At 36.0% G+C, this 12,419-nt stretch overlaps 1 protein-coding gene across 3 annotated transcripts; it reads left to right on the top strand.

The window, feature by feature from the left end:
- The first annotated feature begins 653 nt into the window (after nt 1–653).
- LOC120195299 (putative HVA22-like protein g) lies at nt 654–3,389 on the top strand. Of its 3 annotated transcripts, none has more exons than XM_039197366.1 (7): nt 654–876; nt 1,732–1,778; nt 1,877–1,975; nt 2,085–2,141; nt 2,224–2,287; nt 2,388–2,597; nt 2,791–3,389. In XM_039197366.1, exons 2-7 carry the CDS (start codon nt 1,747–1,749, stop codon nt 3,202–3,204), a joined length of 876 nt encoding a protein of 291 aa, XP_039053297.1. In that variant the 5' UTR covers nt 654–876; nt 1,732–1,746; the 3' UTR covers nt 3,205–3,389. The 3 variants fall into 3 exon arrangements, with proteins under 3 accessions (XP_039053297.1, XP_039053298.1, XP_039053296.1); XM_039197367.1 differs by having other exon boundaries at nt 654–877; nt 1,735–1,778; nt 2,800–3,389; XM_039197365.1 differs by having other exon boundaries at nt 654–877; nt 1,735–1,778.
- The last annotated feature ends 9,030 nt before the right edge of the window (nt 3,390–12,419 follow it).

Here is a 12,419-nt window from a genome sequence, read left to right as displayed (position 1 = left end):
AATATCATCACATACGTATATCTATATATTATAACATAAAAGTAACCCCCACATCGAAATAGACCAAAACCCTTTCCTTTCCCCAACATCTTCTTCTTAACCCTTGGATTCAGAGTAAAGATTGCCTACGTATATCTATATATTATAACATAAAAGTAACTCGTTATTAGAACAATCATGATTATTTTTTATTTTATGAAGACGTCGAAATTTAGATTATAAATATTGAAGTTTTAATCTTAGATATCTCAAATTATATAAGAGATGGTAAGTGTGTATTTTAATTCCAAAATTTTATATTTAGACTTTAATTTACAATTATCTTAGATTTGATTTCTAACAAAATTATTGATAAAATATAAGAAATTATAAAATATTATTGATAAAATACAAGAAATTATAAAATATCAAAATCTTAGTTTTTTTTGGTACCTTGCACTATAATGAAAAGGAGGGGAGATTAGCATTATGAATATGATTAATGCAATGAGCTGAAAAGTAAAAAGTGTAGATCATTTTAATATGGACATAAATTTTAAATTTTAAATGAAATAATTTTGTAAATCAAATATAAATTCCTGTCAAGTCCGGTGGGATAAAATTTGAAAAATAACGACTGCGACCCGAGATACGCAATTAGGTGTTGCCCAAAAGTCTTTTCTCTCTCTGTCCTCTTCCGCCGACTTCTTAACGGTTAGTCGTCGGGTTCTTGCGGCGGTGCTTTTACAGTTCGCCGGAGATCTGCTCAAAACCGCATTTGTGATTTACTTGGAATCCTTTGCTCTATTCCAGTGCTTTGGATTGACTCCCATTTGCAGATTTTAGTAGAGTTGTGCTGTTGTTTAGCTTCGTTCCCTGTTGAAAAATCTCTTTAAAGGTACCAATCGCACTGTTATTTTCCCTCTATATCTGGGTGATTGAATCTTTAGTACCGAGATCAGCATTTCATCTCGTGATACATTGTGGATAATTATATTTTATTGGGAGTTTTTTTGGTTCTTTACACCCCCGTTTTTATTATCATTTTCTAGTTTCCCTGGATACGAATTTCGTCTTTTTCGTTTAATTTATTTAATGAACTCGACATTGTAGCATTTCGCTCCTACGATTTGTTCGCTTGCAATGCTTCTCCGCGCGATCCGTTGGATAAATTTTTAACACTTGATCGTTCCGTGCTGTAGCTAGATTTAGTGGAGTTGATTAGTTGAATCATTGTGGTTTTTGAACTTTGTAGCATTACGTTAGTCTTACGTCTCTGTTGGTTCCTCAGAAAACAGAGGGCAATGGACATTTCTAGCAGCTTTATGTTGTTTTCATTTCTAGTATCTGAAAATTCTTTATAAACTAAGTTTTTAAGAGTATTTCCTTAAGCAGTTAAGAGGATCTCGACCATTAGCTTGTGGACTGAAGTTTTATAGATCTTTTGTTTATTTTTACCGCTTTGATTTATGGGGGGCAAGACATTTTTAAGTTTCAACTTTGATCAGGCCTTGTTTGGCTAGGATTTATTGCATATTTGGGTTGTGAGAACTGGAATAATCCCTCCTATTTGGCAATCCATTAGCAATTCTCAGTTATCATTTTCTTAGTTTTGTGTTTTGCAAGCTTATGGTAGAGACTTGTGCAATATTTGCTTAATTGACTACATTCCATAGACTGTTCATGTTTTCTGGGATTTATAATGCTGATCTTTTTTACTGACTTTTAACTTCAGGAAATTTTTTCTTTCATCAGGAAGTCAACAAAATGATTGGATCCCTTCTTACCAGAGGACTCGTGTATGTGCCATCTTACAATTGATTCTCTTTCACATTTTAGTTTTAATTTATTCTTTTACTTGAATTGTTTCCCTTTTCACCGTTAAATACTTTGGCAGGATGGTTTTTGGCTATGCTTATCCAGCATATGAGTGTTATAAAGCTGTGGAAATGAACAAGCCTGATATTGATCAACTGAGGTTTTGGTGCCAGTACTGGTTGGTTTTACCGTGCTATTGTTTTTTTTTTTTTTTGTGAAGATGCTGCAAATGTTATTTATGTTGTAACTTTTCTTTTGTCCTCTCTTCCCATTTTTTCTGGTTTCAGGATATTGGTGGCTGTTTTAACCGTTTGTGAGCGAATTGGTGATACTTTCATTTCATGGTAAGGTATAAAAAACGACAAGGATGTATGTGCCCATGTAATTTATTTTTTCTCACTGTGTTCCTTCTTTGCTTTTTTGAAGGGTTCCAATGTACAGTGAAACTAAGTTGGCATTCTACATATATCTGTGGTACCCTAAAACTAGGGTAGGTGCACTATCTTTTAAAGAAATACTAATAACATTTACTCCGCCATCTAAGTGTTGATTCTTCTTTTAAATTGGCCCTCTGTTTTCATTTATGTCAGGGAACCACCTATGTGTATGACTCTTTCGTTAGACCATATGTTGCTAAACACGAAAACGAAATCGACCGTAATTTGTTGGAATTAAGGACTAGAGCTGGAGATATGGCGGTTCTTTACTGGCAAAGAGCTGCAAGCTATGGCCAGACTAGAATTTTCGAGATCCTGCAGTATGTTGCTTCACAGTCAACTCCAAGACCTCACCATGCTCAGGTATTTATCTAATTAAAACCAATCTTATTTGGTTATGTGCAACCAGAAATTGTTTGTTTTGTGAAAATGGCCTCTCATCATCATGCATTAAACTGTTAGGTATGGGTGTAATTGATGTATATCAGTTGAAAATTGATTAACCTTTACTGAACTTTATTTTTGTACTGATTATTTCTTTCCTCCGTAACTTCGGATTTCTCAGGCACAGGGTGCTAGGGCTTCCCAACCCTCTGGTGGGCCGAACCGTCAAACATCTAGTAAAGCACAATCAGCACAATCTGGGGCTAAACAACCGCTATCACCGGCATCGAGCACATCTTCAAGCCAACACCAAAAGGAAGTAGCTGAAGATGTGGGACCTTCAAAAGTTCCTTCACAGTTGGCTAAAACACCTGCACGTTCAGCATCCTTAAATTGTCAGAAAGCAGATACTGCATCCGAAACAACCAGCCAGCCTGTGGAAACTGAAGCAGAAGCAACGGAAACTGAATTGCTGCCACCTCCGGAGAATGAATGCACGGAACCTCCCCCAAAAGAAACTCTCATGGAAGAAAGCATTCGACTCACGCGCGGTAGATTAAGGAAAACTCGATCTGCAGGCCAATGAAATAATGGTATTAGTGCATGTTCTTTCATGTTACTGAATTAGTATTTAAATCAGTAGGCATGGAATGGTATTGAATAAATGGTATTAAGATTGATGTAAATTTCTTGTGTTCTAGTTACGATTTCAGTGGTTGAATTGTTAGTCTATTATACACGTGTTTATAATCTCACATTGGTGCTAAAGAAGTCAACGGCTGAAAATTAATACTCCAAGTCTCGAGCCTTAATTCAACTTTGTACACAGAAAATGGTTTTTTAGTTCCTTTTAGGGGGAATATAACACTTCAACAGAAAAGCATAACATTTACTTTTAGGTCATATTCTTACTGTCGTCCTCTTATTATTTTAAAATTTTAATATTTAGTCACTATATTGAATAATTAGTCACTATACTTTAGCTTAACTTAATTTGGTCCTCCTTTTTTAATTCTAGTGAAATTTGATCATCTACTTGTTTATCAATTACTCCAAACCATTAATATAGTCGACTATTCTAGTTAAAATAATTATTTATTTTTATTTTAAATATCTTTAAACGTTTAATTGGTATATAAACTTTTTTTAAAAAATAAATTGTTTTGAATGCAATGTTTTTTTAGAGTAAATTATATGATTATTCACTGAATTTTACTATCTCTCTCCTATTTTACTCACCGTTATTTCAATTTTTTTAGTTTGTTCACTAAACTTTAAACATTAAGCTTTTTTTGGTCACTCTATCGTTAATCTTATAACAGCGTTATGACGTGATATTAAACTCTCTATTCTTTACAGTCATTTTGATCAGTCAATGGTCATTTTGACCATACGAGGAACACTCAATCATTTCTATGTGGCAAGCAAATGAAGTGCTCTTGAGGCAGCAAACCTACACCACCTTGGACAAGTTCAAATCCACGTCCCCTACCTGCAACTGCACCTTTACTTTGTCTTTCAGTATTTGTTCTCTTAGCTTGTGTGTGAAATGCCAAAACGAGACGAAAGTATCATCTGGCCATTTGGGTTCCTACATAAATACACAAGCTTTCAAAGTGAGTTCTTTTTGGGGTCTGGCAATAAAAAGTGGGTAAGTGAGTAGCAATTATTCTTGGAGATGTAGAATCGGTGAAATTAGAAACTTGACCATCGACGTGAACCTTGACCAGGAAGAATGAACAAAATCAAGAACGTGAGGATTCTTCGAGAGCAAAGGGTGATTGTCATCGGTGAATGGATATCGGTGTTCATCTAGGCAAAAGCAATAACCTTGAATCATGTTGTTCTCGATTTGGGATTGGTAACAAGGAAGATATCAATTTCTCGAGCTTGAAAGTGGCATCTAAGAAGAAAAACACTGCTTGTTCATTTTCAGACTTGGGTGATGATGATGATTCTATGGTTGCATTTTCAGGTAAGAAGAAAAAGTCATCTAAGAAGAAAAACATTGTTTTATTTGTTGTCTTGGGTGATGAGCTTGAAGACGAAGAGGGTGTGAAAGATGATGAGGAAGAAGATGCTCATTCATTTGGATTTTCAGGTAAGAAGAAGTCATCTTAAAAGAAAAACGTAGTTGCATTTGTAGCCTTGGATGACGAGCTTGAAAACGAAAAGGGTGTAAAAGAAGATGAGGAAGAAGATGTCCCTTCATTCTCTTTATCAAATAAGACAGAGAAAAAATCAAAGTCTTCTAAGAAGATTGGAAATTCCTTCAGTGCAGTATTGCTTGATGAAGAGGATGAAAGAGACCTTCCTGTACCTGAATTCACCACTGTTGTTGTTGATGATAACGATGATGATTCTTCCATGATCGCATTTTCTGGTAAGAAGTCATATAAGAAGAAAAGCAGTGCTGCATTTGCAGCCTTGGCAGAGCTGCAAAGTGAAGTTTCAGACATGGTGGAAACTAAACAGTCGAGTTTTGGAATCAGTAATGTCGAAGCTGGTGATTCTAAAACTAACAACAATAGTGAAAGGCAGCTGAAACTTCAAAGAACAAGAAGAAGAATGAGTGTGGAAGGACTGCTCAATAGGAGGAAGATTTGGATAAAATTCTCGCTGAATTTGATGATGGGCCTCCTAGGCTCCTACAGCAAAACCCGCAGAAGCAGCCCCTCCCCAAGAGGAGAAAGCTCAAGTTCTGTAGGTAGTAATGGGAGTGAGTGTTGCTGGAGAAAACCAAGCTATATAACGATGGAAGAAAAACCAAAGCAGTAAGACCGAAGCAAAAGCAACTTTTATTTTAAATGCAAATAAAAGCAGCTTTTATTTTAAATATAAATCCTGTGTCTGAAAAATATTAAAATAAGTCACACCATCATGCATGCTGTATCGAAGAAAACAGTTCAATGTATAATGTTTACTGAGTAAATTGAAAAAATTAAAAATACGGAGAGTAAAATTCAATATATAAACTTGTAATTTACTTTTTCTAAAATATCATTGAGCACACTATATATGTGTGTATTCCAATATTATTTTATGTCGAACAATTAGAGATGTCAGCGCTTTAGAAAAACTAATGATATTATCAAAATAAAATAAAAAGTTAAATTTAAGCATATAACCAATCAACTAGTCAATAGTGTAATGGAAAATAACCTATCTTATTATCAACTTTAATCGACATATGATATCGGATTTTAAAAAGAGCAAACCGTCACCCCTCATAATGAAAATGCTCATAGATTTTAATATCTTAGAGGGACAAACCAGAATTTGAGCTATATTATATAATCATATCGTGCTTGAAATTGTTGTTGTGTGTGTTTATTGTTGAAAAAACATGATAAATCAAAATTTTTGAGGTATATTTTCTAATTAAAATTTTTGAGGTATATTTTCTAAGTGTAAATATAAAGAATTGAATAATGAATTTATTGATTCATGTTTTATTACGTGAGATATTTACAAAGATATATCATATGTTAAAAACGATTGAGTAATGAATTAGAAATTGATGCTCGAAGTAGGGTACATGTGAATTACATTTGTAAGGAAAATGAGAAAATACATATCCCACATTAATGAGATATTAAGCAATGAAATAGTTTATATACACAAATCAACTTGCTAATAAATAAATGACTTATGTTGAAATTGTGCCTCATGTAACAAAGCAAGGGTGTAAATTGAAGTCTATTAAATCCATTGGAATTGGAGTGATGCCAATGTCTAGATTGGTTAATTTTTGTTTTTGTTTGCTAAAGTTCGTGGTCTCGTAAGTTGTGTTAAGTGCGCTTACTATGTCATTTTATATTCTGGAAGACAAACGACCAAGACATCTTGAGGAGACATACTGTATGTTTTCTTAATAACCAAATGGAAACCCGAAACCCAGATTTTACCTCTCTTGGCATCAGAGTCTTGGGAATTACCCTGGAAGAAAGGGGTTTCAGAAAATTAGATACAATTTTTTGAAACTGTAAAAATAAAAATAAAAAAATGGGATTTACCCCAACACGTGGCGGCCGCCATCAAAGACAGCTTGAGAAACGAGGCCCATCAAACCGATTATTCCTCCTCCATAAATCAAGTCAATGTTCCTTTCAATCTACACGTTTTATTTTATCCATGTTATTAAAACTTTACGTGTCTAATTTAAATTATATAATCTCTGCAATTACTCCTTCCCCGCTGCTATTTTATTACAAAAAGAGTTTTAAAAAAAATCAAATCAAAGGATGACTTTGAACAGCGAAAACAGCTTTGCTTTGAGTAACTCAAGGATGAAGAAGGCTGAATTCCTTTGGTCTTCAGTTTGGGCGTCCATGTAAAAAGGAAAGAACCCACTCCAGAATTTAACAGGCAAAGAAGATTTTTTAGAAGAAGGTTGATAAATACCAGTTGTTTGGCAAGCTGGTAGCTAGGATTCTTGCCGGGACTACTACCGCAAAACACACACACGTTTGAATCTTGAATTCATTTGACGTTGGTGGTTTCCCATAATAGGGAAGGCTTGAAACGGTTGGCTTTTGCTCCAAATGCTCAGATATCTCTGAGGCTCAAAAGTTAAGGAGGAAGGAGAGAGATGATGGGGGAAAATGGTGGGATTGTTGTCCTTTTTATATAAAATCAGAAATGCCCCACAATCCAACACATCACGCACGTCTCTCTCAGCTTCATCGTCATCACTGTAGCAGGCTGAGTTTGAGGAATATACTCTCTTTTGTTTTGCAATCTAATCCCTCTTTCTTTCTCCTTGTTTTCTGGATTCAAATACGCCTCAATTCACGAAACATTCTCTGAGATTTACACACGTATCTAAGATGATCTTATTTCAACTACCATTAAATGCTAAAGTTAAATCCTCATATCCTTTTTGTTGTGGAATTCGGGTTAATTTCCATCAATAATAATAAATTCACCTTAAAAACTATTATCTAGGTTACTAGTGTGAAAACGATTGTACTAAAAATCACACCAAGGTAGATTCCCAGAAAAGAGGAGGGGTCACAATGGTCCCTCTTAAAACTCATTTTCCTTAGACAGAACTACCAAGACAAGTAATTTTAATAGGACAATAATTAACAACAACTATACCCGACAATAGCTATTAAATAGACATAAAGAGAACACCAAAATTTAACGAGGTTAAGCCAAAATTATGCATACCTCCTCGAACACTAATAAAATAATATTTCACTAGTAGAGGAAATATTACAAAGAGAGAAAGAGTACAAATAGCTTTTAATAGTGAAGAAGGCTTATATTTGTGAGATACTAAACTAAGGAGGAGGGCTCTATTTATAACAAAAGAATTTCTCCTCCTCCTTATACACAACCAATGTGGGATTTTGCCAAAAAACCAATAAATCTCCACCTTGGCAAATTTCACATACATCTCTCAAAAATCCAATCTTCAGTAGTGTCTACAAATTCATCTTTCAATTTGTAACAATATTGACCAAGTCTAAACAATGTTTAAACTTGACTGCAGTTACCACTTTTGTCAACATATCAGCAGGATTCTCAGTGGTCCGAATCTTCTGGATTATGACTCCACCTTCTTCTAGAATCTCTCGTACAAAGTGATATCGAACATCGATGGGGTTCGTCCTTGCATGGTAAACATGATTCTTTGCTAAATGAATAACACTCTGACTGTCACAATGCACTTTGATGTGCTTCTGTTCCATTCCCAATTCACCAAGCAACCCATGAAGCCAAATTGCCTCATTCACAGCCTCTGTAACTGCCATATACTCTGCCTCTGTAGTAGACAAAGCCACTGTTGACTGTAAGGTGGACTTCCAACTGACTGGTGCCTTTGCAAATGTAAACACATAACCAGTAGTTGATCGACGCTTGTCCAAATCACCTGCATAGTCTGAATCACAATACGCAACTACACATTGACTATCTTTTTTGTCCTGCTGAAAGACCAAACCAACATCTACAGTGTTCAGAATATACCGCAGAATCCATTTCACAACTTGCCAATGCTCCTTTCCAGTATCATGCATATACCTGCTCACAACCCCAACTACCTATGAAATATCGGGTCTCGTACACACCATTGCATACATCAAGCTACCAACAGCACTTGCATATGGAACCTTTGACATGTATTCCCGTTTTGCATCATCCTTAGGTGACATGGATGCACCGAGCTTGAAATGAGGAGCAAGAGGTGTACTAACTGGTTTTGACTTCTCATTCATGCCAAAACGTTTTAGTACCTTCCTCAGATATTCTTTCTGAGACAAACAAAGCCTCCCCAATTTCTTATCCCTTGATATCTCCATGCCTAGAATCTTCTTTGCTTCACCAAGATCCTTCATCTCAAACTCCCTGTTCAATTGAGTCTTTAGTTTCACAATTTCTGTCTGACTCCTGGAAGCAGCATATCATCAACATAAAGAAGAAGATATATATAGGATTCGTCTTGTAGCTTGCGTAAATACACACAATGATCATATTTGCTTCTTGTGTACTTCTGTCCTATCATAAACTTGTCAAATCGCTTGTACCATTACCTTGGAGATTGCTTCAATTCGTATAGCAATTTTTCTAATTTGCACACCATCTCTTCTTTTTCAGCAACTTTGAATCCATCTGGCTGAGTCATGTAGATTTCCTCATCCAACTCTTCATGTAAAAATACAGTTTTTACATCCATCTGAACTAGTTCCAAATCCAACTGTGCTACCAAAGCCAACAAAATTTTGATGGAGGAATGTTTTACAACTGGAGAAAATACTTCATTATAATCAACTCCCTCCATTTGAGCGTAGCCTTTAGCCACCAATCTTGCTTTGTAGCGGATGTTATTCTTGTCAGGAAATCCATCTTTCTTTGCATATACCCACTTGTACCCAATTTCCTTCTTTCCCTTCAGAAGACTAGCTAGTTTTCACATCTGATTCTTTTGAAGGGATTGCATTTCTTCATTCATGGCGATCCTCCACTTTTTATGTTCTGAACTTTGGACTGCTTCATTAAAAGTTGCAGGAACGTCATCAATTACAATTGGTGATGAAAAAGAGACCATATCAGCATAACGAGCATGTTGTCTAATGGTCCTCTTTCCTTTTCTGAGTGCAATTGATTCATGTTGCTGTGGAGGTTCTTGGGTCTGAACCTCTTCTTCATATGACTCTTCTTCTACCATAGAAGAGTCAACATCAGTTTCTTTACTGGCTGGATCAATTCTGCTTCCTTCAAACTCCACCTGTTTGGGAGTTCTATCTGTCTGCTCTAATTTTTCTAAAGTCACCTTTCTCAACATGGTAGATTCATCAAAGGTAACATCCTTACTAAAGATTATTTTCTTTGTTTCTGGACACCAAAGACGATAGCCTTTCACACCAGAGGTGATCCCCATAAAGATCGCCTTCTTTGCTCTTGGATCCAGCTTTGACTCCTTAACATGGTATACAGTAGAACCAAACACATGTAAGGAATCATAATCTGTAGCAGGTACTCCAAACCATTTCTCTAATGGTGTTTTACCACCAATAGCAGTCGATGGTAAGTGGTTGACAAGGTGACAATCATAGACCAAAGCCTCAGCCCAAAATTGTTTGACTATCCCAGAATTAGACAACATACACCGAACTTTCTCCACTAATGTTCGGTTCATACGCTCTGTCACCCTATTCTGTTGTGGTGTACTTCTGACAGTGAAGTGTCTGACAATACCTTCTTCTTCATAGACTTTCAGAAATGGATCATTTTTGTACTCTCCACCATTGTCTGTACGAAGACGTTTGATTTTTCTGCCTGTTTGAGTCTCCACCATCTTTTTCCATTTAAGGAACAATCCTAGCACATCATCCTCTGTCTTCATTGTATACACCCAAACTCTCCGGGAAAAATCATCAACAAAGGTGACATAATAGTGTGTTCCTCCCAATGAAGTTGTCTTGGAATGCCCCCATACATCTGAATGAACATAATCCAAAATGCCTTTAGTATCATGGATTGTTGTTCCAAATTTCACCCTTGTCTTCTTCCCTTGGATGCAATGCTCACAAAAAGCTAATTTGCAAGCCCGAGCACCCTTCAATAATCCTTGATCTATCAGCAATTTCAAGGATTTTTCACCAACATGCCCCAAGCGCATATGCTATAACCTAGTTGCTTCTGACTCATGTTCATCAGTAGAAGCTGCCACTGATGTTGTCCCAACAATTTTACTACCCAGAAAGTAATACACATTGTTTCTTTTCCGGATTCCCTTCATTATCACCAGTGCACCAGAGATAATCCTTATAATCCCATCTTTTGCTTTCACTTCTAAACCTTTTGACTCTAAGGTTCCTATAGAGATGAGATTTCTCATTAAATCTGGTACATAATGGACACCTGTTAAGGTTCTGATTGATCCATCCTGATTTGTTGAAAACATTTTGATATTTCGATATAACAAATTAAGTTAAATGAATTTTAAGATTGTCAAAAAGGTTTTCTAAGTATATTCGATATAATTATTCGAATATCAAAACATTACTCTAAATCTTTCAAAAATCATTTTTAATCCTTACTCGAGTGTAAAATTAAGTTTTAATCTTAAAACAATTTCAAAATAATTTTACAAAGTATTTCGAACCATTTCAAAGCCAAAAATTCCAGATTGCTCAGAGGGAACCGATTCCCCCCCAAGGGGGTACCGATTCCCCCCTGAATGGTTTGGCTCCGAGAATTCCAATATGCTCGGAGGGAATCGATTCCCCCTTGTATAACGGTCGAAATATTTGAATTTTACACTTAGGGAACCGATTCCCCGTAGGGGGTACCGATTCCCCCCACGCTCCAAGCTGTTTTATTAATTGTTTTCACACTAAAACGGCTATATTATCTTCACTAATCATCCCCAACGTTCAGAAGTGATTCAAGGTGTATTTAAGCAAGCTTAGGAGCCATTGATCAAGAATAAGAAACATCAAGCAACTAGAATCAAGAGAAAATCAAAGAGAACGCATCAAACCTCAAGTTTGAGCATTTCAAGCCTATTTTTCATTCAATATTCATTTTGCTTTCAAGAACACTTATTGTGCTCAATTGTATTCATTCTTGAGTGTTCTTTTCTTTGTTATAGAATTGTGCAAACAATCTACCTTGTGAGGATTTCCTTGTAAGTTTGCAAATTTGTATTGTTCTCTTTGGGAGAGAGTGTTCTCAAGAATTTGGGGTATAATTCTTGAGGGTTTGTAAGGTTACTCTTTGTCCTCAAAAGAAAGACAAATTAGTGAATTTGTGGAAAATCCTTAGTGTGGATAGCTAAGGTAGTGGACGTAGACTTTGGTTGAGAAAGTCGAACCACTCTAAATCGCTGTGCAATTTCTTTCAATTTTCTGCAAAAGCTTCAACTAAATTTTTTATTGCCAATTCACCCCCCTCTTGGCCAATTCCGTCAATCGATTAACTCAACATGATTCCTCAAGCGAATTGAACCAATCCCAAGTGTGTCAAGAGGGGAATTATTTATTGTGTAGACAATTCCACCTTTTAGTTCTTTAAAATCAAAGAACCATTCTCTATTGGGGGTCATATGGTGGCTACAAGCTGAATCTAACAGCCATGAACTGGAACAGCTGGTTGATGGCGTAGCAGCGAATGCGAAATCTGAATCTACATCATCATACTCGACCACATTTGATTCTGAGACAGTCTTTCCCCTTTCAGGTTTGCCTTTGTTCTTTAGCCTGGGACATTCTTTCTTCCCGTACCCTTTTTCTCGACAAAAGGCACATTCATCTTTGCTCAATCTTAACTTTGAGTTCGATCTCCCTCTCC

Source organism: Hibiscus syriacus, unplaced genomic scaffold (assembly GCF_006381635.1).
Source record: "Hibiscus syriacus cultivar Baekdansim isolate YM2019G1 unplaced genomic scaffold, ASM638163v2 tig00117011_pilon, whole genome shotgun sequence".
NCBI classification, from domain to species: Eukaryota; Viridiplantae; Streptophyta; class Magnoliopsida; order Malvales; family Malvaceae; genus Hibiscus; species Hibiscus syriacus.
This window is presented reverse-complemented; position numbering and strand designations above follow the sequence as displayed.